Genomic DNA, 25,691 nt, shown 5'->3' with positions numbered 1-25,691 from the left:
AGGTTTAGTCCCTTGGCATGCATCCCCACTCCCATACCAGTGCCCTGCAGGGCACTACCCCACCCCACCCCCAACCCCGGTCAGTTTCCTTGTAGCCTGTGCCGCACGCCTGGTGGCTGAAGGACACACCTGGGTGTCTGCAGCCCATGCCTGAGGCCGCCTCCTGCCACCGGCCTGCCAGCTGCTGTGCTACCTTGGCCTGACCGCACACTTGGGCTACATCATCTTGACACATAATTATCTCTCCTATTCTTAATCATCTGAGCTGCTCCCTAATGCAAACTGGGCCTGGCTGCTTGGAGGCACCCAGGATGGGGGAGGGGGCAGAGCTGCAAAAGGTCTGCCTTTGCTCTCTCCTTTCCTCTCCCTTCCACCTGGATCCCACCGACAGGTCAACTGTGTGCCTCGGCCCGGGGTGGGCACGGGGACAGGTCAGGGAGAACGGGCTTCCCTCACAGGTGCTGCCCTCTACCAGGGAAATGGCGGCTCCACCTGTGCTGGGGTTGGTCAGAGGAAGCGGGAGTCAAGGCAAGAGAACCATCCCCCCGCACCCCAAAAGAAGTAGGGCCTCGGATCCTCCTTGTCCCCTGGCTGGGCCCAGGAGGTAGGTGTTTAAGCCATAGGGGAAACAGAGAGCTCCCATTAGCCCTCACCTAGAAGATGCCAACTGCTTCCTAAGCTATCTCCCCGCTGCCATCACAGTCACCCTGCCTGGAGGATGGCCTTCCCAAACCTAGCACTGCTCTTCTCCCTTCCTGCTCAGACACTCACAGTGGCTACTCATGTCTGCAGAACAAAGAACATGGTCCGGTCTCGAGCCGATCTCCTGTGGCCCTAACCCATGCACTTAGCCTTAGCCTTCCCTCCCAGCCTTTCTCTCTCACCCCTTCAGCCCTGCTAGAGCACACGTGAGTCTTCCCACCACAGCCCCTTCTGGTCACAAGGCACAGTCTACCAGATAGAATTTCACACTGCCATTGTCTCCGAACATGCCCCTGACCCATCATTCAAGCCCCTCCTTGAAATGCAGCCGTTTCCCACCAGGCTACTCCCTCCTGACTCTGGGTTCCCATGGCCTGGGCCCAGACCTCCATCACAACACAGCTATCTGATGGGCCTTTCTGCTCTCTGGGCTCACATGATTTACATGCCCCACTAGACTGTAAGCTCCTTAAGGACAAGAATCATATCTTGTTCTGCTTTGGGGTCCTCCAGCACCAAGCCTTTCTTGCCGCTGATGCACAAGAAAGGTTCACTGAATTGAATTGACTTGAAACAATGAAGGTGGTCAGTTGCAGGGAGGAGAGCGCTCTGTTCTGGGGCGGCTGGGCCCAACCCTGGGTGGCCACAGCCTCCTGCACTGGCCTCCTCTCAGGAGAACCACAGGAGCCCAGGAAACAGCGCATGTTTGGCCCCAAACACAGACACAAAGGAACAGTACACAGGGGAGTGGGGTCCTATGGCTTCCCCCGGCCCCGCCTGGTGGACATCTCGCACTCTAAAAAATGCAGGGGCTGGTGGTGAAAGGGGGAACCCTTGGGGTCTGGGGAAGAATCTTCCAAACCACTCAGGGTGCCAGGGCGCCTGGCTAAGGCTGGAGTGTGGGAAGCCCCCAGGGAGGAGTGGGACCTAGCGCCTTTCCGGAAGCCTCTCCCTGCCCATCAGGGGCTGCCGCCAAAACAACCACAATGAAATTTAGTGAGTGGCAAAGGCCGTGGCAGCCAAATGGGTTTCGATATTTTGGAAGAAGGAGAAATAGAGCCAGACAAGCTGTTTCCCTGTGAAACGAGGCCATTAGGGCTTCTGGAAGGAGGCCAGCACCAGGTCATCACTGTCTTGCCAGACCCAGGCCTCTCCCATGCTCCGTCCCTTCTGCTGGAGGCTGGGGCTTTCACACTCTCTTTGCCCTCAGCCTGGGCCCAGGGAATCTCACTTTTGTCCCTTTTCTCCATTCCTTACTCTTGAACGCTACCCCAATCAAAGGCTTGTCTATGCTTGGGATGGCCATGTGATTTATTGTCCAAACAGGACATTTTTTAGAGAAAAAAGAGATGCCAATGGGCCAAGATGCAGAGACAAAAAGCATAAATTGGGACTGTCCCGGCTAATGGGATATGCAGTGCCCCTTTATGTTCATCTCTGGAGGATTCTATTTCATGGGAGGTCCCCTTAAAATCATACACCCTCCCTAGACCAGAAGGTTGCTGCTTCCCCAGCAGGGACCATGAGACCAGGACAGGAAGCAGGCTCCAGACACTGGTGTCTCCACCGGCCTGGGCTTGTGGGCCCTGTGCCCTGGACCCTCCTCTCATCGGAAGAGAATCAGATGGTCACCAAGGGACTCCTCATATCTCAACATTTGTAAAACGCCTTCTCCCAAGCTCCTGGCCAGCACTCCCTCTTCGAGTCCTTTCCCCTCTTCCTCCTCTTCATTTCTCCCTCTCCTGAACTCCCTGCCCAACGGTCTTGGTCGCACCTTGAAGCATTACCTGGAACGGGGAGGTGGGGGAAGGGGGCAGACAAGAGCCTGAGTGGTGTCTCCTCCCATAGGGTGGGGTACAGAAGGCCCATGTCCAGCTCCCTGAGTGGTTTCGGTGGGGGCGGGGTGGGGTGCAGAATCCATGTGTCACACAGAAAGGACACCTGGGTCAGCTGCATGTGATGTCATGCCGCCATCTTCTGATGGGTTGGGATCAGGTAAGAACAAGGGCAGACTGGTCTTTAATCCTTGGGTCAGAGATCAGCTGTCTCCCGACTTCCTGACACTCCGAAGATACAGGGCTCATGCTCTCACCCTTGCACCCCGCTGGGATGTTAGGGGCAGTCCCAGCGGAAGAGGAGGCCGCTGAGGCTGCAGAGCAGATGGTGAAGCTGATGGCCAGCAGCCTGCCTCCCTCTCCAGGAGCCAGCAGGGCAGTGGGGGGACCTGGGCTTTGCTACTAAAACTGATCTCACAGCAGAGCAGCTGCGAGGCCGGGCCGAAACCGGAGCTCCGAGTCCAAGGACAAAGCATGCACAGGGAAGCCAAGCCTCTTCCCTCCTCCCTACCTTCATCACGTTTCCTCTTCTCACCATTGGAGCGAGGGATCCCCAGGATCCCATTGATGGAGTAGGATCCCACTGGATCATTGGAGGCGCTGGAAACAGGAGGGGAGGCCGTACTGGGAACTGGATGAGAGTAAGGAGGAAAGGCCATCAGGATAACAGCTGTGATCGCAGACTGAAGCCCCAGGGCTGGGGGCAGAGAGGGGCAGAGGCAGTAAGAGGGACGGGGAGCTCATAGTCCCCTTTGTCCTCTGAGTTTACGGGGAGCGCAGGGCTCTACAGCCCCAGGTCTTCACCCCAGAGACTCCTCTGGGCCCTTCAACTCACTTCCTGAGGGTGGAGGGAAACACTAACCCTGACTCAATCCCAAGAGTGAGTGACTTGGTGTTTCTGCAGAAAGCGCAGCTCCTAGCAGGCCTCCCTGCATAGCCAGTCACCCCTGGGACCAGCTGACCCTTCTAAACATACCCCAGCTCACGGTCTCTAGGCTCCTGGGCCGGCCTTTACCAACTTTGTTTCAGAGGCAGCGGCTTTCTAGGCTCTGTCTCTGACCCTCTAGGAGATACAAGAATGGGCGTGATAATTGCCCAGGAGGCTGTGGCTCCTCTCTACCAGTTGCTTCTGGACTTGAAATCCCTTGAGAAGCTCCTCATTTCTCTCTCAGGGCACAGGTTAGTGAAAACACTCACTGTACAGTGATCAACTCGGGTACAGCCTGGCCCGGCCCTGCTTCCCGGCACACACTGTAACATGGCCTCGGAAACTACGGCTCCTGCCAACTTCAGGAGGGCTTGGACCAGCCACTCTACTTCCTGCTGGTCCAGACAGAAGGGGACAGCTGCCCAGAGGGGCAGCGGGAGAAGTAGAACCACATTTCAGTCCCTTATGCCCCAGGCCACATCTATGGCTACAGCCCCATCAAGCACCCTTGGGTCAAAGGGAAGACTATATGGCAGGGGACATTAGCTGGGGTTGCGGTGGGCCTGGGTCATGTCTCTGAGAGGCCATGAGCAAGGATCAGTACAGAAGGAGGCTGAAGCAGCAGAGTACAGACAGGAGGGGAGAGAGACAGATCAAGAAGAGACGGGTTAAGAGGAAAGAGGCCATGAGGAGCAGGGCAGAGAGGGGGGAACAGATCCAGAGCCACACATGCAGAGAAAGGGAAAGGCAGAGAGAGGAGGGAAAAGAGATAAAGCAGAGGAGGGGAGAAGAGAAGAAGAATTTGAAAAATTACATGCGGTAAGAAGGTAGATAGGAGAGAAAGAGGCAAGTGGAGACAGAATCAGATAAAAACAAAAGATGGGGGAGGAGACGGAAGGGGGAGAGGTAAAGCTAAAGGATGGGGACACCTGCGTAGCTCAGGGTAAGTGTCTGCCTTCGGCTCGGGTCATGATCCCGGGGTCCTGGGATGGAGCCCCTCATGAGGCTCCCTGCTCAGCGGGAAGCCTGCTTCTCCCTCTCCCGTTCCCCCTGCTTGTGTTCCCTTTCTCGCTGTGTCTGTCTCTGTCAAATAAATAAATATTTTTTTAAAAAGCTAAAGGAAAATCTTGATTTAGACAGAGACAGAGACAGAAAAGGAGCCGCAAGGAGATGTGGGCAGAAGGCAGAGAAGAGTTCTGGTGAGTGAGTCTCCTGGGGAGATCCTGACCTCTGGGAGCTCAAGAAGAGTGTGGGCTGGGAAAGAGGGCCTGGGACCTCAGGTAGATGGGCAGGTGGACCGTTCTGCGGCAGGGGAGAGTGTCTGGCTCTCCTAGGTGGGGCCCCCGCCTCCTCCCTTCCTTAAGGCCTCTTACCAATGGTGTGGCCGGGGGCAGTCACTCCTGTCCCAGCCCCATCCGGTGTTGGGTGGAAAGGTTGCTGAACTTTGGTCCTGATGATCCTGCAACAGCATCAAAACAGCATCACACATCACATGCCTACTCCTGCCAGCACCAGCTCCAGCCCAGCCCTGCACAGGGCCTCTCCCAAGCTTCCCAGCTCCTTCCTCATCCCTAGGGTTCCGTGTGCTCCCCTCGCTGACTGCTTCAAGGCATAAGCCGTCAACACCCCCCCTCCAGCCCCAGGGCTCTGCAGAACCAGCCTAGTGCAGCTGGACAGAGGCGGTCTGCATGCTCTCCTGCGGTGTGCATTGTCTGAGCCGCAGCTTGATTTTCGGTGGCAAGGACTGGGGCAGCAGAGTGAGTGGAGCACAGCATCCTTCCCTTTTCTGGGGGTGGGGATGGCCCTGGTGGCTTGTTGCCCTCCCTTCCCTCCTCGACCACATGCAAAGCTCCTCTGAACAGGACTCCCTGGGTCTGGAGATCATTTTGCAGCTGGCTTTCCTATTGGGACTGTACCACAGTCCTTCAGAGTTGGGGGACAGAGTAAGATTTCCCTACGTCTTGAGCTAAAAAAATAACCAGGAAAGGGCTGGGTCACAGGTGGCCCTTTTTGTGCCTGGAATTCCAGCATAGCTCACGGTCCCTTCACCAAATACCAGGGCCTGAAAAGCTTCTTCCTGTGTCCATGTACTGCCCAGCTCGCTGGCCCAATGATTTGCTTTTCTGGGGTCTTACTTGGATCACAGCGTCTTTACTAGTCTAGTTGAAAAATATGGCACCCACCCTGTATGCTCTGGCGGGGGCCGGGGGTGGGATCAAACACCCCAGGGCTGGGATGAGCCTGCTTGTCAGTGATCTGAGGAGCCCACGGCTCAGTGATGCACAAGACCAATGCCAAGACCAAGGAATGCTCCCCTTCGCCCACTAGTCCAAATAGGTACCCTTGAAAGCAGCTTCTCCCATGGCATTGCCCCTCCCTACACAGAAGTGTGGGGGCCAAGTTCACCCAAACCAGCCAGGTGAGTCAGAAGCCGTGAGCAGACCCCGCTCTGGTTTAAGTGAGCGCTCACGGGAACAGAGATAAGGCTCCTGCCTCACTATGCTAGAGGTAAAGCTGGATGGAGCAGGACACACATCCAGAGAAAGCTCAGGAGCCCCAAGGGGCCTGGAAGTAAACGTTAGAAGGAGGAGGAGGAGGATCGCAGCCCCTTGCAGGTGGGGGACTGGGAAAGAAGTCCCTGAGGAAGTAGATCTTCACGTAGACCTTCAGGGGAGGGCAGGGCTGATCAGAGGAAGCGACCGAGGGCAGGGAGAGAAGTGGAAGGGGCAGCAGGTGGTCTGGTAGGGGCCCTGAGTCCTGCTTCTGACTCTGCCTCTCAACAGCCACAAGAGCTCTGGGGCTCACCAATCGGTCTCTCGGGGCCTCTGTTTCTTCAGCTGTAAAGTAAAAAGGTGGGACTACAGGATCTTGAAGGGCTGCTTCCCAGTGAAAAACATTACGGTTCTAAGATGAGCAAAGCGGCTGTGGCGGGGTAGGGTGGGAGCAGTATAAGCAGGTGCTGGAGGAAGGGAGGAGAAAGGCATGGAAGCCAAACTGGCTTTAGGGGTTAAAGCCCAGACTGGCCAGCCAGGAGCAGTGGAGGTACGTAAAGGAGAAAGAGGAAATAAGGCTGAAAACTTGGAAGTAATGATGGTAAAAGTGATTTTCCATCTGTTCATCATCTAGTAGGTGCCCTAATTATATGCAATTTATATCACTTATACATACGACGGTTCCTTCTCCCAACAACTTCCCGAGTAGATACTATTCTCATTTTGCAGGTTGAAAACCAAAGCTGACAGAGGTTAAGTGGCTCAGTCAAGACCACACTGTTGGTGAGGGCGGAGGTAGAACTCCGTCCCTAAAACGGGTGCTCTCCGTGACTTTGTCACACTTCTGTCAACATGCAGCAGCCAGGGTTAGAGTGAGTCTCAAGCCGGGAGTGATCTCGAAATTAGAGATCCGGGTAAGGCAGCACACAGGCACGAGGTCTCAGGAAGGAAAGGAAAGAGTCTGCAAGACACTGTGAAAGCAGAATGACCAGGATTTAGCAACTGGCTGGAGTCAACCACGGCCCTAAGACCCTCAGTTCTGGGGACAAGGCAGGCCGGTGCTTTGTGCCGCTGTCAGAAGAGGATAGGGATGGAGGTAGCTGGTTTTGTCTTGGGCTTGCAGTGTCTGGGGAGGTAAGGGAGTGTCCAGCTGGCACAGCAGACACAGATCTTAGACTGTCAAGGAAAAGGGTATTGACAGAGACAAGGGACCTAAGGAGCGGGTGTCTGGAGGGCACCCACCTTCACAGGCTGAGGAAAAGAACCTGACCTCACGGAGGGCTCAGAATTGGTCACATTTGAAATAGCAGGATCACGATGGGACCATTTCACCTAAGTCATTGGTGAAGAACTTTTCCAAAAGGAGAGTATAATTCCCAGCATCAATGACAATGTAAAGACTAGAGGGTACTGGGAATAAGAAGAGGCACAGATTTGGGAATCTGGGGGATGGCAGTCTCATTAAAGCAACTGGGACAGGACAGAAAGAGGTTAGGGAGTGAACAGGAGGAGAGGGAGGCAGTGAAAGTAGACACGAGTGCCTTCAGAAGTCTGTAGGAAAGGAGAGGAGAGGAAGTGTGGAAACCAGTGGATGGAACTGGCAGCTGAGGGGGAGGGAAGGCCTTTTTTTTTTTTTTTTTAAAGATTTTATTTATTTATTTGACAGAGAGAAATCACAAGTAGGCAGAGAGGCAGGCAGAGAGAGAGAGAGGAGGAAGCAGGCTTCCTGCTGAGCAGAGAGCCCGATGCGGGACTCGATCCCAGGACCCTGAGATCATGACCTGAGCCGAAGGCAGCGGCTTAACCACTGAGCCACCCAGGCACCCAAGGGAAGGCCTTTTAAGGTAGGAAGGACCTGGATACGTTGGCAGGCTGAGGAGGGAGAACTAGGGGGAGAGCCTGAAGTTGCCCGGCAGAATGCAGACGACTGGGAGAACAAGGCAGAGCAAGGAGAGGCAGCAGGAAGAGCTGGCGAGAGATGGTGCATTTTGAGGTGGCTAAGAGCTCTGAAAAGGAGCTTTTACAGCTCCTCTCTCTCAGCACAGCAAAAGGCAAGTTCATCTCCCTAGAGCTGGGGGAAGGTTTGGAGCATAATCACAATGGGAAAGATCAGACAGGAGCTGAGGCCCATTGAGAATGGTCTATAGGAAAAGTGTAGAAGGGGGCTGTGCAGCTCAGAGCAGCCACTCTGAATTCATTGCAGCAAAAGCTTCTGGGATCTCACTGGGCCTACTGTGGGGGGGCTCTGGACTGCAGGTTGGTGAGCCCTGGACTAAGGAAACCCCAGGGCTGGGGCTGGTTGACTCAGATAACTGGATGGCCTTGCGGAGTTTCTATCTTTGTTACCAAGAACCTCTGACCCCTGGGGCACTGGTGTAGATTTAGTTGAGGCAGCAAGTGATGGAAAATCACTACTTCCTGACAGCGGCTTGGGGATCCTGGGAGAGGAGCTGGGCAGGGCGCCTGCGCGAGTTACTCGTCTTCTTGGTGTCCATCCATGCCCCCCCAGGAAGTGGACACTTGCTAGAATCCAGAGTTGATCTGGGGAAATTTAAGAACTGGAATCGTGGATACCTGGTGGTTATTGATTGCTGACCTGGAATCCTGTACATGACTGACAAAGCCGGGGATTATCACCAGAGCTTAAAAAGATAAAGTATAGGACTTCTGTGGGTGACTGTCTGATACTACTTTCTCCTCATTCTTTCCCCATCTTTTTCATTCTTGGCACTGCAAGACTGCCAGACACATGCATGTCCTCCACGGCCCCAGGCGGGTCTGGCCCTCAAGTCAAGTGTGCAGGTAAAGATCTTTGGGGGCATCAGTGGGGAGTCCGGGAGCCCATATCTCTACTAGGCAGCTAGCAAGTGCCATTTCTTACTGCCACGGGAAAACGGCCCTGTCAGGACCCCTGCTCCCTACTTCTTTTTCCAGCATGTTTTCCTTCACAGGGACGGGCCCTTTCTCTCCAACCTTTCCCGGCTTGGCCTGAGCCCAGCAGGAGGCACTTGAGGAGCTTTGCAAGGGTGTCACTAGGGTAAAGGGATGAAGGGGGTGGGCTCTGGGCCCAGTCTGCCTGAGTCTGAGTCCCAGCTCAGGGGACTTTCTCTAATGAGACCTCTGACAGTTTCTTACTCCCTCACCTATAAAAGAGGATAATAATACTTGTCCACCTCCCAGGATTGTTGTGAGGTTTAAATAAGATAATGCATGTCAGATGGTTAGTATGATGTTTGGCTCAGTAAATGCTAGTGCTAATAATAAAAACAACGTCTAGGAGTAGCCATGTTCCTGTGGGTGGCCATCAGGGCCAGCTGCCTTCTATTTAGGGACTGAGCCAGGTGCAGGCAGGAGGCCTCGAAGGCCGACATGGTCCAGCCCGGTCAGTGCCGCCGCTATGGGGGCCCCCGACAGAGCATCGAGAAGACAAGAAGCAACAGCAGCAGGTGTCGTAGCCTGACCGCAAAGAGGCGCATCAGAGAGACACTCAGTGAGACAGACTAGGGCCCTCCGCCCAGGATCCCTGGGAGGGATCCACAGACAGCATGAGCCCCAGCTTCTTAGGGGCCCAGTAGATGCCAGGCGGCCGTGACTGTGCTTCCAAGGATAAATGACAAGGCAGGTGAAGTCACTCTTTCCTTGGTTAAATTCCCAGGAGGCCTCCACCTCCCACCAAGCTGGAGATCAAAACAGTTTCAACAGCTCTGTGAGTTAGAATGAAAGCAGGTAATGAGTCTCCTATTAACAGTTTGCTAAACTCATAGAGAAACCGGGGAGCTCTCAACATTCTAAGAAAGCGGCAAGGAAATCCTTCCTCCTCTTCTGGTTCTCCTCCTCCTCTCACTTCCTCTTCCTCCTCTCCTCCTTCCTCTGTGTGTCATTCTCTGTCTCTCTGTCCGGTGGCTCTCTCTGCCCATCTGTGGGTCTCCCTTCTCTTGGTCCGTCTGTCTCTCTGCGCCCCGTAGTCCCACTGTGGCTGTGTGAGGTTATTGATTCCTGGGAGCTGGGGGAAAGCAGGAGGCAGGGCTGGGGTGCAGGCTCGGGGATGGAAATAGAAGGCTATAAATTATTTGTGACAGGAAAGCAATAGTGGCAGAGTGCTGAGCACAAGTCCTGTGTCACTATTAGATTCCTTTTAGCCTGATGACACTGTAAAAAAGGTTAAGTGTCTGCTGGAATCGTACACCTGGGGGGCCGGGGCAGCCTAGGAGCAGAACAAGCCACTGAGAGCAGGTATATCAATTCTCCAGGCCAATAATATTCCACTCATTGATCGCCACGCAAAGTTCAAAAATCTCATTACAGCCAGGCAGACCGGGAACTTTTTACAAATCAATAGAATGATATAATGTATGTATACTTAGTACAAATGTATCTATTCATCTATCCATCCATCCACGGTCCGCCTCAGGGTTTCCAAGTTAACCTACCCATCATATTATGTTATGTTATGTATGATATTATATTGCATTGTATTATATGATAATAAATGGTGTGCAAAAACTCCCCCTGAGGTGGAGACGAGGAGAGGTCCTATTAGCATCGAGGTGACCTCAGACAGCTCACCTTGGAGAGAGTTAGGTGACAGCATAGCCAGGGCGAGGCTGGTCAGGATTTCTAGGAGCAATGCTTCCTTAACAGGAGCCCCAGGAATAAAATCCATTGTCTACTGAGTATTTACTATGCGTTAGGCAATGCTCTACGTGTCCCTAACAGTTTACTTAATCCTCACAACAACCCATTTTGGAGATACGGCATGTTGCAATTTGCCCAACGTCACCCATTTAATAAATGGCCAAGTCTGGGGTTTGAACTCAAGGAAACTAAATGCAAGGTCCACACCTGTAACCACCACACTAGCCTACCTCCAGAAAAGAAATGCCCTGTAGCCCAGAATCCAAACTCCTGGATTCTATTTCCAGCCTCTTCTGTTGTGTTCTGAGAAACAAAGGGTAGGGGGCTCCCTGAGAGTTAGTATTCCCTTCTCTAAAATGGGAGTAATAACACCTGTAGGAACCAGCCGCTGACAACGTGATATCTACATGGGATCTCCAAACACGTCCCCATAAAATCCTGTCTGGCTGCCTGGAGCAGACGGCTTTCCCCGCAATGAAATTACTTCTTAGCAGAACGGCAGGTTGGTCCCAGGCTTGGCCGTGTTACTGGTTTGCTGAAAGAGTCTTTAGGGCAAGAATTCAGGTGTCTGTATACACGTGTCATGCACATGTATAAATCAATTCAAACTGTCCTAGGGTAGACTGCCCACTTCAGAGTTTTTGCAGAAAATATTTCATTCCTCGCAGGGGGAAAGTCTGTCCTGATTTGGTAAATCAAGGGAACTCCAGGGGCAACAATGTCTCAGCCTGGCTGGCCCCACAGCCCGCCAAGCCAGGGGAGTGGTGGGCAGGGCCTCCTTCTGCGCCCTCGGGCTTCCTGGGCATTAGAGGCTGGATCATTCCAGAGGACAAAGGATATTTGCTTCAGCAAAGGACATTTTGCACATAACTGTTTCAACACAGGCCTTTGAGAACTGCCTCTGCAGGGTACATGTCCCCGGGCTGAGCCCTGAGTCAAGTTGGAACAGCGCAAACAGCTGGATGGAGACTTTTCATGGCAGAACTTCAAGTGAACTGTCATAGATTATTCAGGAGAATTTCACCTCCCCTAAAAATGGTTCCTGCCTCATGATCCCAGCGTCCTGGGATCCAGTCCCACATCGGGCTCCCTGCTCCGCGGGGAGCCTGCTTCTCCCTCTGCCTCTGCCTGCCACTCTGTCTGCCTGTGCTCACTCTCTCTGACAAATAAATAAATAAAATCTTAAAAAAAAAAAAATGGTTCCTGCCTCCCCATCCTCCTGAGAACTTTGAGGAACAAGGATTTCCCCTCCGTACATCCCAGGAATCAAAGCCCTCACATTTAGGACCGCCCCCTCGCAGACGAAACAGCATCTGTCCAACCTGCTCTCCCCACTGCAGCCCGGAAGTGCTTGGTGCAAAGTCATCTTCCCAAGCTCCTGCTCAGCAGTCTGTGCAGGTCAGAGTGGCTCGCCCATGCCCACTCAGACCCCTGCAGGTTTCAGCGTGGACAACCACCCACAGGTCAGGCAGGGTCTGTGCGTGAACATGGCCGCAGACGGGAAGCTTCCGGCAGGAACTTCCATTCTGGCTAGAGCATGGTAGAGCTGGAATGCTGGGCTTCCGAGCTTAACGCCCCCCAGCCCACCCCCTCCCGCAAATGCGCCAAGAGCTTCTGCCTCCTTTGTTGCCTCTCAGAAGGCATGACTGAGCTCCAAGAGATGAAAAGCTTGCAGAAGAGCTTCCTCAAACCACTGTCCTTGAACCACCTGCGTTGGAATACCCTGGGGGGCACTTTAGCCCTCCTGATTAAAATGTCTGATGGTGTTAAGGCCCAGGACTCTGTATTTAAGCAAATTGCCCAGATTATTCTTAAATCCTATAATATTTGAGAAGACCGGCTTAAGCCAGGGGGTGAAGAAACCACACTTGTGGTAATATAGGGGAGTCTTGAGAGGGTTGAGAGAAAGTCTTAGAAGGCTCAAAGTTTCCTTACTCCTATCTGTCCATCGACATTTCTCTCCATCTGCTGATCCTGACTCCCACTGACCCAGGAACCAAAATTCAAGAAGCTCTCACAGTTCCTCCGTGGAAACTAAACTAGAGGTTAAAAATAAAAATAATTTCAAAATAGGTTTTTGTACATTGCCAGATACTAGATTCCCACTGGGTTCCTTGGCTATCACCTTAAATAGTATTTCTTTAGATATCCTGCATCAACTTACCCTTCTAAGATTGGCACTACAGGCGATAATCCTTCCACCACGTGTCCCCGGGAGCCCAGGCCAGATACAATTTACCAGGCTAGATGGGCCATGGGGCTGGCCCAAGGGGGCAATAGTGATGGTTTATATGATGAATGGTAAGCATATGGATTGATTTAACTTCAAGATATGCATAGGTTTAAAAATTAAGGGGCAATGTGTTTAACTAACCATTTGGAAACCAGTCTGCAGTGCATGCCAAGCCCAGAGCGTGACCAGACTAGCTCCTTTCACCACGAGCCCTGCCCTCATCTGTCAGGGCTTCCGGGCTAGAACTGGGGTCCACCAGCTGTTCACCTCACGGTCCTGCTTGGGAAGTCCAGAGGCTAGAAGATTGGCCGGATGTGATGGTGAAAGGGGTGCCATGTAGCCTCCCTGCTGGGACCAAGTCCTCTCTGTCCATGCTCCGTGTCCCACCCCTGGCAAGCCCTCCTCCCTAGGCAAGCAGAAGGAAGCCTAGAGGAAGTGCCCTGAGCAGCAGCAGAGGTGGGGCCTGACCTCCTTGCCTCTTGCCCCTCCCACCTCTGGCCCAGTGACTCCAGTATTCAAAAACAATCCATCGGTCTGTCTCCTGAAAGAATGTGACGTGGCTAAACCCTACAATTGCTTCCTATTACCAACAGAATCAATTCAAAATTCCTCAGCCTGGCCTTCAAAATCTTTCCCAATCTGGCTCCGCCCTGGCTTTCCAATCTATTTCTCTCCGCACCCCTCTTGCCCTCAGGGTCTAGCACAGAGCTGAAAGCTTGTCTCCTTGCTTACTGAATTCACACTGAGTCCTCCCCTAGACCCTGAGCTCTACACACCCATTTCTCTCACTAATGTATTTCCAGCACCTAGCAACAGTGCCTGGCAGAATGTTAGCGTTTAAAAACTATTTGCTGAATAACAAATGAAGGTTATTATTAATAATGATAAGGATAACATCTTTGGGAATGAAGTGTACTAATAGACACTCACTGTGTACCAGGCCCTGTGCTAAGCACTTTACATGAATTAATTTATTTCTCACAACTTCTTAGCAAGATTATTATCCCTATTGCACAGGTGTGGAAACCGAGACTCAGAGAGGTTAAGTAACTGACCCAAGGGCACACAGCTGTTAGGCAGCAGAACCAGGATTTAAACCGGGGAACCTGGCTTCAGAACCCATGCAGCTAACCACTGGGTGGAACAGCTCATACCCAGAACAGATGGTAGAATCTAGGAGAGGCTGGCCCGATAGAAGAGCGGCACATAATAGTAGTAAAAGAAGTAACTAGAACTTATTTCATATTCACTGACAGCCACTGTAACAAATGCATCTGCTCATTTAAATCCTAGCTACAACTCTGTTAAATAGGCATGTTCTCTATGATACCAAGGAGACAAGAGAGGCTGAGCAATTTGCCTAAGGTCAAGTGCTTAATAACACCGGAGCCAGACTCTGGGTGCAGGCCTGGGACTCCAATGTCTTTAGACTGAACAATATGACCTCTTCTGGAAATTTCTTTATTAATAGTTATCTGTGTTTGTTAACTATTTGGGCCTCGTCTTTTCCCATCTATGTTCTGGACACCTGAGCAAATGTATGCGTAGACAATGGACAGAAACTGCGTATAGGAGCGATTCTGAACATGCTTAGCCTCCCCCCTGTGTTTGATGAGCAGTGCATCTGTGTTACAAACGATCCACAATTTTAAGTTAAGTGGCTATGGTTTCAGTATTTATATGCATTGGGAGGTTTTGGGTGTAGATTTCCAAATTCTCTGTATCTATTTATCTACTTATTTAGTTTCCGAATCAAGTATGTGAGTGTGTAATGGTACCACACACCAAAGTGTTTCTATGTTTCTAGAAACTACTACCCTGATTAGTGTATCTTTATATTCATGTCGGCTCTGATGCATTGATCCACAATTTATAATACTAGATATATTTGTCAAAACCTACTTCATGAATTTCTGCCCCAGTTATGCCTATTTCTGTCAAATATGTAAGCCACAGTCACATTCTGCACCAGTCCCTTTCCAGAGCATCTGGGATTCTCACATCACAACTGTGTTTTTATATTGGTCCATGCATCTGTACTGATGTGCATAGATGTGCACTTGTACACCTGTGTATCTTTTTGTCTATGGCTAGGACGTGGCGGGGGGGATGTGGAAATGAGAGAATTATTAAATGCCAAGTAGATGTGCAATAAATTCCATTGATTTTATAAACTTCAACTTGTCTTCAGTCTCCTTCCATTCTTTATCCTGGGGGCATTGCAACAAAAACCTATTTTAAATACCTTTACTTCCCCCCCTCCCCCTCCCCAAAAAAGTGTCAATATTTTATTTGGATTTTTAACTTCGCTCCATAACAGTTGTTTGACCTCCTGACTCGTGCGAGTCACATAAATTCTGGGACTTTATTCAGGAGCCATGTTCCTGCTATTGAATAAGCAATTTGGGAGGGTGAATTAATGACTTGTGCTGTTGCTGGAAAGTCCCTGAAGAAATATTAAAATTGCTTGCAGACTGAATCGATACTCAGTGAACACCCAGCAAGACGGCCTCAGCTCTGGAATGGCCACCGAAGGCAGGGCTTGGTGGAGGAAGGGGAATTCCTGCACCCAGCTCCGTGAGCCCCCGCTCCGGGCCCACCCCCCCCCCCCACCTCTCCCTCCATCCCTGGAGCTCTGTCATTTTCAGTAACAGCAAAGTCTTATTAAACCCCAGCCAGGATAGAGCTGATTTGTCCTGTCTCAGGAAGCAGGCTCAGGGGACAGTTTATTCTCTTACTAGCAACCAGAGCCCAGAGGCCTTATTGAAGGTGATGGTCTGGACACATCCACCTGCTGGAGAGACCGGATGGCGCTGCTGCTTTCTGGCAGGCTGCGCTGTGCCTGGGGATTGGCTGGGCACTGCGCTCGGGGAGGCCGTGGCCGTGACCATTTTCTGCTGGGCGTGCAGAGGGGCTGGGGGCTCTACGGCCCGGCACCGGCTCCAGCTCTGCGCATGCGTGACCAGCCTTTGCTGTTGCTCTGGCAGCCACATGATTTCAGCCTTTGTGTATGGGTGTGCCTGTGGGATGGAGAGTTTGAATTGTGTTGGGTGTACGCTGTAGTGCATTGTGCCCCGATGCATTCCTGCAGCTGGCTTAAGGTTTGTTACTTGGTGTTTTGTGATATTGTATTGAGGTGACGGCACTTTGTGTAACACTGAGCTGGAGGAATGTGGGTATTGTTTAGCAGCAATGTCTAGGTTTCTGCTTTGAATTATTGTGTTCGTTGATCATATCAGCATCTTTTTTTTTTTTTTTTTTTTGTAATGTATGTCTCAGAGATTAGGTTAATGGGTGTCTCCTTGGTGATGTGGGTTGAGTAATGATGTTGGATCTGGGTGGTGGTGTAGGATTCGGTAATTGCTTTCTCAGTGTGGTTGTGGGAGCTGGGTGAGAGGGCCCATCCTTTAGCTTTTTTACCTTGCTCCAGCTTAGTCGTTTGCCCTGCTGCTTTCCAGAAGGAAGATTCTAGAGATGGGGGGGAAATCTCTTCTCGAGGACCAAATGCACAGTTCTGTCCTGTTGGAAGCCAGCTGCCCCTGATCCATGAACACTTCTGACACAGGTCCTGGTACCACCTTGCCTACATCTGCCTGAAGGGTCAAAGCCCGAAGCTGGACTCAGTGCCTACTGAAAGTCTGGGTCCCTGATTCAACAAGAGGAGGATGGATGGGAATAAACTCCCCAATTCCAATGAACGTGAACCCAAGTCCAGCATGAACTCTAGCTCCCCAGTTCACTAGTCTCCGTGACTCTGGCCATCAGCACCTTCTTCCTTCCCAGCATCCCCTGCACTCACAGGGCCACACCCACAGCACAGGAGAGTAAGGCAACACCTCATAGATGTGACTTCCTACCAGGGTGTGGGATCTCTCTTCTGAGCTTGTCAAGAGAAGGGCATGAGGCTGTAAGATATACAGAGCCTCACAAGAGACTGTAGATACCTGCCCTTTCTCTGATGGAAAAGTAATAGGAAGCAGGGAGTGCTGGAGGAGCACATGGGTTTTAGAACCAGTATTGCCTGGGTTCAAATCCTAGTTCTGCTGCTTAGCCTGTGACCTGAGTAAGTTATTTAACGTCACTGTATTCCAGTTACCTCACCTACAAACAATCCTATAAAGCCCTATGGGGTTGTTTACGAGGCTTAAATCAATTAATACATGCGACATGCTTATAATGATTTCTGCTATAGAAAGCACTTGTTAGCTACTATTATTATGAATATAAGGGCTTACCAAGTAAAGGAGCCATAAGATTTGCCTATGCATGTGTACAAGCACATCCACATGTGTGCTAATATACATAAAACCCTAAGATGAGTAAAGGTATGTGTGTGGTTTAAGCAGAGAAGTGCAAAAACTGCAGTCAGGTAGCATGGAGAGAGGGCTACTTCCCTCCTTGGTCCTCTGGTCCGTTTGGACAGGGGCAGGACCTGGGACATGATAGATTTCACCACTGCCCATCTCCAGACCAAGGTTGCATCCGGCCCTGTGAGGACAAATAGGCAGAAAGGAAAATGGTGGCCCTTAAACATTGTACAGTTATGACAAAAAATCCCAAGATAATTGAGTTCTCGGGATCCAAATTTAGCTCATTTAAAAGATTTCCTTTCTAATTTAAAAAAGAAGAACGTTGGTCAGGCACTAGGTATAAATAAGGGATAATGAAATCAAGGGGTCAAGTTGGGAAATAAGGAAGGGGTAAGAAAGGAATCAGATCAGTGAATATGAAGGCATTTGGGTGTGGATCTTACGAAAGTCCATTGAGCCGAACTTGGCTACCTACCCAGGCCAAAGGGGCAGGGAGAGCTATAGGCAAGAATGGGACTGGGTGCTGGGCTCAGTCCATGGACCTTCCCGTAAAGATGGGGGAACCAGAGCACATCATCGTGAGTTTGGAAAACTTTGGTTTTCATCTTTGCTCCTGTTATGCGCAGAGTAAGTAGAATTTGTACTTGTCCAGTTACTGTGAGCTATTGCGCTTAATACGTTAAGCCCAAAGTAAAATTTTTCTCCTGAATTTGCTCCTTAAAATCTTCTAGCTCTTAACAGCGAAAATAACTGCAGTGATTATCAACCTCCCATGCTTCCCTGAAACATACAGAGATGTGGGCCAAGAGTCGCAGGTTGGTTTGTACTTGTCAAATATTGGCTTACTTCCCCTCTCCTCTCTCTTTATCCTTTATCTTACCTTTACTTTTTCTCCTCTCTTCCCTTCCTCTTTCTGTTTACCTTCCTTCTCTTCCCTCTATGGCATTTAAGAATCAGAGGAACCCTTCAAACCCATAAAATAAGGATTTTTTTTCATGACTGTTTCACTTTATCTTTTAAAAAAAAAAAGACAAAATGCAAAGCACCACAACCCATGAAAATGTCATGAAGCCCAGAAAATGCCAACCTTCAACTCCTCAACCACTAGTAGGCTAGTAGGAGTGTGCAGGCATAGGAAGTTTATACACACACACATGTACGCACACACACAGACAACCATAGAGGCTGGGATCTCAACCAACGAGGACAAAGGGGGGCAATTACCTGACTAATTCTGTTCAGTGGTCAGATAACTGACTCATCGTGGGCTTTTTTCCCTGCACACACATAGAACAGGCCTTTTCCTAAATCCAGCTGGGATCGTAGCGGACCGTAATTCTCACTGGCATTCACGATACACATTTCTGTTCACAGAATATCCTTTCAGCTCAAGCTTATTTATTTAAAAGAGGTCACTGTTAGTGCACACACAAGCCAGAAGTCACACACGTTGATGTAGACACAGAGCAAGACCATTTGGTGACTATGACCGCCATAATAACAACTCACATGTATCGAACACTTGCTAGGTGCTGGGTGCAATGCCGAGGTGTGCGGATTAACTCAGGTAACCCTCCCAAGAACCTACGAGAGAGCTGTATGGTGAGCCCCATGTTAGATGCGTGAAGAAACCGGGGTCCAGAGAGGAGAGGAGATTTACCTAAAACCACATAGCCAGTCAGTAGGGAAGTGGACTCGAACTCCAGCCATCACTCCCAGAGCCCACTTTCTTATATTATCTGGGTTACATAGGTTTGTGTGAACAGCCTGGCAAATAGCAGGTGCTCAGCAAAGGTTTTCTGAATGGACAGATGAAAGTATAAATGAATGAAAGACCATGCCTCCTAAGAACCAAACACTCTCCTTTAAGATAACCCTGTGGATTCCATTAGGGAAGCCAGGCCTACCGGACAGCTTACCCTCATCTGAACGAAGTGATCTGCCCTCCCAACCAGCTTTCCAGGGAGAGTGCCCACCAGCTATGCTTGTTCAAATACCAAATTCTCTAAACACCAACTCTCCACCTGCCTCTCAAGACCAGACCCGTCTCCTTGTAAGCCAGAAACCAGACCCAAATGCATCAAAGACGCTTTCTAACCACGACACTTTGTCACCTAGACTATTTTCCTCTGCAAACAGGTGTTTCCCCATGAAATGCAACACCAGTGAAATGAAAATGAGTGTCAATGCCTGGATAAGAACTAAGAAATCTGATCAATTATGCAGATGTCTCTAAATTGCCAGATATTTGGCTTCTTATTGACAACCCTCACAGAGGACTGCCTACAGGTTGGGTTTTCGTCCAGATGTTTGGGACTTGTCACATTTACCTGTTTGTCATCAAGTGCGTATGCATTTCTAAGAGACACAAGTGAACGCCGAAAAGGAGGAGAATGACTCAGAATAAAAGAGACTAAAGCAAGCTCTCTACCAAAACTAGTCAAGCAGACTCTATTTGGGAGTGGGTTGCAGCCTTGGACATCCGTTAGAATGCGGGTCTGGCTCACAAAGATTCATGGGTTCGAAGACCTTTAAAGACCTCCTAAGGCTGTTTCCTTGGCTGTCTGCAAAGCCGGCCCCATCAGATCCCTGCACCGTGGAGCTGAGGGGTCAGTCTCACTGGTCTGACAGGGAGGGCCCAGATTATGGCCAAATCCATTCCCTTCATGCTGACACGGCCTCATCCACTTTGTGGACGCCTGTACGCCCGGGCACAGAGTATCTCCACGTGCGATCCGACCAAGCTGTAGATCTTGCAACGCTTGGCGTAAATCTGGTTTGTGACTTTGTACATGTACCCCTGTGTGTGATTTAGTGCTCTGCTTTTTATCATGGCTCCACTTCCATTTTCTTTCCCTCTCTCCTTTTTAATGCTGTTTACAGCTTTCTTATCCGTATAGTAGCGCGGTGATCCCTCAGTGTCTCCACTGATCTACCCACATGATTTTTCTGACCCGTGTTTTCTCTCCACTCGACTTAATTTATGTGTTGGTAAATAGGAACTTCAGATCGTTCTATTCGACAGTGTTTGGGGTTACTGCTTTTTATCAAAGGCATCACGGCGTTGAAGGACTCTGTGCAGGGGACATTTGTTTACTCCCGTGAGTGACCGGCTGTCCCCACACATGAGAAGGCCATGTGTGTGCAAGTGTGCCTGCGCGGTGCCCCCAGAGTGTGCCTCTCGGCTCCGCTGCCCTGCGTCAATGCTGCTGGGCACTGGTAGGAAGAGCTCGGTGAAACCAAGCTGGTGAAACCAACAGCCACCCCTCAAACGGCTGGAGATAAATCCAGGGCCCTCCCTGCGGGTGACCGCTTTGTTCTTTTAGGAGGAGGTCCACCTATGCCTCACAGGGCTGATTCCTCCAAATTTCCCCTCCCATGCACACCCTTCATCCCCGAGCTGCAGTGGAAGCTTGTGGTGACACGACTCACAAGCCAGATCTGTGAGATCTCTTCTCTTAGAGCCGTGAGTTGGCAGTGGGCAGGGGAAGGGGGGGCAGGGCAACGCCTTCTTAGATTTCGGGGTCATCTCCTGTCTTTTTTCTTCCTCTTTTCAATTTTTGCCACATCCTCTCCTCATCTCTAACTCTATTTGACCTTGAACTCTGTCCTCTCCCTTCTCACCACAATGTGTCCCATAGGGGGTGGGGGTGGGGTTGGCACATCCAAAGAAGCAGTTACCTGGCCTGAGAGGCCTGGAGGCCAGTAGCCAGAGGGGCCAGCCCATCCCTCCACTCCTGGAAATAAATCCCATTGTATTTGCATTTTAATTTTCCACATAAACAAAGGCCCAGAGTACTCGCTTGGGCAGCATCACTGGACGAATTTAATTAGAAATGAAAAGTTTATAGGGCCCTCTTTAATGCGATTAATGCTCAGTTAACATTTATCACATTCGTATGCTGGAATCGCCTTTTCTAAGCAGCCACTGGCCATGAAATGAATTTCTCTCAACTTTTTTTGTACCCACCCTGGGAGGTCATCTCCTAAGGAGTCTCTGGGGCGGCCTCCCTGGGGCCAGGAACTACCTGATCCTCAGGGCCAGGTTAAGGGGAGGCGAGGGAGGGGAAGAGGCCAATGTGTACTTGCTGAGGCTGGAGGACAGGGCGTGTGAGAGTGAGGGGGGCCACTATTTCTAGGGGGGAACTGGATCGAACCAGGGCTGTACCCTCTGCAAAGAGCTGAGTGCTCAGCCCAGCAGATGGGCCAAAAGGTTTCAGAGCCTCTTCCCTGATTTAAAAAAAAAAAAAAGAGAGAACTCCCTTTCCAACACACATAGTCCACTTCTGTGGCCCAAAGAACAGGTTTGAGCTAGAGCTGGCCCATGTCAGTTACCTCTGGCTATCAGTTCCCTCTTCCTGTCTTAGACCATCTCTCCTACCCCTTCTCTCTCTCTCTCGTCAGGGGCTCCATTAGACTGTCCTTCCACCCAGACCCATGGTGACTGGGAAGGGAACCCGAGTCTTGACCCCAAGGAATACCTCATTTCCTCTGGCTCTCCCAGAGGCCAGACAGTCCCCGTCTGTGGGAAGGCTGCCTGCCCTGGTGTGAGCTCCCTAGAGAAGCCGAGTGGAGTAGGGGAACATGAAACCTCTGTTGGTCCTCAGAGGAAGGACAGCCTTCCTTATCTTATCAAATTCTCTTAGCTCTTTAGTTAGAGTCTACAGAGATTGCCCCCCTAACCCAAACCAGCTACCCTGAGGAGGAACAGAGAGGAAGGAAAAAGGTAAGTGATGGGGGGAGGGAGCGGAGGTGTCCTCTCTGCAGATGATAAAAGGGGATAATCAGCTTGACCTGTATCCCCACCTACACGCACACTCCCTTTGAGGACCTTGACAGACACAAACCATGCGCTGCTACCAGGACTCCTGGTAGGCGTGTCACACACCCACGGCCTGGCCATTATGGGCTACTCTACACCTTCACCTCTAGCAGAGAAAATGCACACGTGTGTGCACACAGACTAAGTGTGTCGGGACCCTTTGCACCTGACTGGACCCCCACTCGTCAACCCATCGGGTGATCTATCGTCCACTCAACCCACGCTTACCAGAGAACATTTGCTAACGTCCCAAATAGGTCACCCACGCGATGGCAGAGACTCTCATTCTGAGACCAAACAATCCCTTCAGCCAGAAACTCTGTGAACAGCAAACCACTAGCCCTCTGTTTGATAAGACTGACTTCTTTTAAGGACCAGGACCAATTAGACAGCTTCCCAGGACACGAACGCTGGATTCAGCTAGATAGATAGCACATGCCCTTTCCAAAGTTCGCAGGCTCTTTCCAAAACAGAGCCACACGGAGGCCCTCAACGCAGGGTCACCGACTTCTCTCCGTCTGACACACAGCCAGGCACCATCTCATCCTCTCAAATTAGGATGGAAAGTCACGGGAGGTAGAAGCAGTGTCTCCTGGGCTCCTGGGTGGCTCAGTGGGGTTAAAGCCTCTGCCTTCTGCTCAGGTCATGATTCCAGGGTCCTGGGATCGAGTCCCACATCAGGCTCTCTGCTCAGCGGGAAGCCTGCTTCCTCCTCTCTCTCTCTCTCTCTCTCTCTGCCTGCCTCTCTGCCTACTTGTGATCTGTCAAATAAATAAATAAAATCTTAAAAAAAAAATAAAGAAGAAGCAGTGTCTCCTCCCTGATCATCTCTGTGGGCTGTCAAGCGAGATACGCCTGCCTACTAGGCTGCTGGTTTCCTGCAGCTTCCTCCACCAGTCCAGCAAAGACTCTGCGGCCAAGAGGCAGCATCAGGGCAGGGGAAGGCCACCTCAGGGGCTCCAACCCTGCGGCCACTGCCATCCTCCCTCCCTGCCCTCCTTCCTTCTCTCCCCAACCTCTGAGCCCTTCCTCTCTGATTTCTTGACCTGACTGCGCCTACCGGGTAGGAACAGTTCCCCTCGTAGCCTGCTGCCCTGTCTTACGGCCTTTCTGCTCCCCCTGCCAGGCGGTGCCTATAGCGTCCCTCTCTGGCTTCCTCCATCCCCAAATGGCTGCAGGGAGAGCTCACTGCAGAGCAGTTCGGGCAGGGCTGAAGGCAGGCAAAGGAGGAAGTCCAGGGCAGAGTGGCTGGAGGCTCCCGGGCAGAGGGCCTCGAATCTGGAACACCTAGGAAGTGAGGAACCTCCCTCCCTCCCTCTTGGCCTCTCTCTGACTATCCCCTCTGCTGGGGACCAGGCTACAGTGACTACATTGCAGTGACCCGACAGCCACACCAGCCTGCCTCATGGTGCTGCTGGCCACGAGCCCCAGCTCCTGCGACTTGACCTCCCACACCACTTCCTATGTCCTACCCTCTTTGTCCTTCCTGGTTGGCCTCCCTTTTCTCTTTTACCACCTCTGAGTTCCCTGAAGTCCCTCTCAGCCTGGTCTACCAGCTGCCCAGAGCTCAGGCTCCCTCTGACCACCTCCAAGCACCACGAGAGGCCCTTGGTGGAGACACACGGGATCTAACCCCCTTTTAAAGCTTCCAGAGCTCCCTGCTGTGTACTCTGGCCATGCACTCCATTCTCATCCAGCCAAGCCAGCTCCGAGGCCTCTCCCTTTCACCCCTCGGCCTCCCCACCTCCTTTCTCACTCTTTAGCCCTCCTTCTGACTTCCGTCCTCCGCTCCTACTCGTGCCTCACCCTCCCTTGCCCTCACAGTAGAGAGTGGACTCTCCCCTCTCCATTTACCTTCCTCGGGGGCTCCTGGACTAAGGGGCTCTGGAAACATCCCCCACACCCCCGCTCCTGCACAGTTAGAGTTCTGGTCTGAAGCAGGGAAGAGAAGCCAAGTCTGGTGACCCAGCCCTGGGGCTACAGACCAGGGTCCCAGGGCTGAATCAGGCCTAAAGCCAAGTTTTCATCCACCAGTGAGGAGTTTTCAAAACCCAAATCTTCTGCCTCTAGGCTGGGCCCACATCCTCCAGCGCTATGGCCCAGCTCTCACCAGCTCCCTCCCAGCTCCCGCAGCCCCACTTTCCTCCCTCCACGTCCCTCCAATCAACCTGACCCCTCTAGAATGCCAACTCTCGGTTTCTCACACTCTCACGTGAAGCACACAAAATAGCTTCTTATATTATCTCTCAACACCCAAAAGAAAGAGTCTGTTGTTTTTTGTTTGTTTGGTTGGTTTTTTGTTTGTTTGTTTTGTGGTTTTTGTGGTTGCTGAAAACGACCTACAAGAGGAGCCTGGCTCCACGGGCCTCTCCCGTCTCCCTCTTCCCTTCTATATACCTTCTTCTCCTACCTGCAGGGGATGGCATGGGTCCCTGCTCCTTCTCCTCCAGTCCCCTGTCACTTTCCTCCTCTTTCCCACTTCTGACAGCTCCCGGAGCCCAAGGCATCTGCCTGTGCCTTCATGTCCTGCCTGGTCTCCAAGGCCTCTCCAGTCCCCAGTTACGTGTTTCTTACACAGAGCCTCTTCCTTATTTCCTCAGCTCCTGGGTTCCTGGGGGAGGACATGGCAGCTGGGCCCAGGGCCTGGCCCTTGGGAGAGCTCTGCTAATGACTGTTCCCGTGCTGCTGTCACGCCTCCTGCCGGGGGGAACCTATATCCCTTGGTGGGTCTTGGCGTTAGAACGTATAGGAAAGAGACCCACTGTGAAGAGCATCTTTTTAGTTGTGTATACAGTTGGTCCCTAACTGGTCTTGCCGACTGAGCTGGGACAAAGTGAGTGTCTAAGTGAAGACGGACAGCTGACCTCACACCTCTCCAGTACGAAGGTGACATCCCTGTAGCCAGGGCCCTCTTTTGGGGGGCTGAATGGACCGTGGAGTATTACAGCTTAAACAAAGATTGAAGGAAAATTTGACTTCAGTTTGCCCAAATTATGAAACAAAGAATCTTTAGCTGAGCCCTACTATCACCCACTGGCCCAAAGACTGCCTCACTGATTGACCTGATGGGCAAGGACAAGGTGTCCAGCCTTTGTCTGTGACTGCAGGACACATCCTTTAGAACTTCCTCTCTTTCCTCTTGGCCTTGGAGCCTTTTTGCCAAAGAGCACACACACACACACAGCCACACACACTCACAATGTCAACCTCTGTGCCTAGAAACCATTGTGAGCCGTGTTCAGGCTGTACCTTGCCAGCACCCAAACAACAGATTCCACGGGAGGAAAACTTTCAACCCCATGGTTTACTGGTAAATTTCATTTCCCATCTGTTTATTTCACTTGGGATAGGGGCATTGGTTAGTGAGTTACTGTTTCCCATGCCTCAAATCTGTCAGGGACCTCTCTCTCCTTTCTGGACTCACCCACACAGCCAGGTGCGCTGCACTGGCCACAGCTGCACCTGTAACTGCTTCCCTTGCAAGAATCTGAACTCTGGACACCTGGCGTGGGTGTGCCGGGAAACAGCAGGGATTCAGAGAGGTGGCCGGCCAGGTTAGAAGCCTTCACTGCACTCTTTTAAAGAACAGGAAGTGAAGGGGCGCCTGAAGGGCGCAGTCGGGTAAGCATTAGACGCTTGATTTCAGCTCAGGTCATGATCTCAGAGTCGTGACATCGAACCCCACCCCCTACACTTTGGGCTCTGCAGGCAGTCTGCTTGGGATTCTTTCCTTC

At 51.4% G+C, this 25,691-nt stretch overlaps 1 protein-coding gene across 7 annotated transcripts in view; it reads right to left on the bottom strand.

Annotated features, from left to right (window-relative positions):
• The window catches only part of PAX2 (paired box 2), an 81,572-nt gene that overhangs the window by 43,572 nt on the left and 12,309 nt on the right, over positions 1 to 25,691 (bottom strand). For all 7 annotated transcript variants that reach the window (XM_032313407.1, XM_032313406.1, XM_032313412.1 and 4 more), the window contains exons 5-6: positions 4,839 to 4,924; positions 3,049 to 3,168 (exon numbers count right to left, since the gene is read on the bottom strand). In XM_032313407.1, coding sequence (XP_032169298.1) covers positions 3,049 to 3,168; positions 4,839 to 4,924 — 206 coding nt within the window. The remainder of the gene's footprint in view (positions 1 to 3,048; positions 3,169 to 4,838; positions 4,925 to 25,691) is intronic.

Source organism: Mustela erminea, chromosome 14 (assembly GCF_009829155.1).
Source record: "Mustela erminea isolate mMusErm1 chromosome 14, mMusErm1.Pri, whole genome shotgun sequence".
Taxonomy (NCBI): domain Eukaryota; kingdom Metazoa; phylum Chordata; class Mammalia; order Carnivora; family Mustelidae; genus Mustela; species Mustela erminea.
The sequence above is the reverse complement of the archived record's forward strand: the minus strand, read 5'-3'. Positions and strand labels throughout refer to the sequence as shown.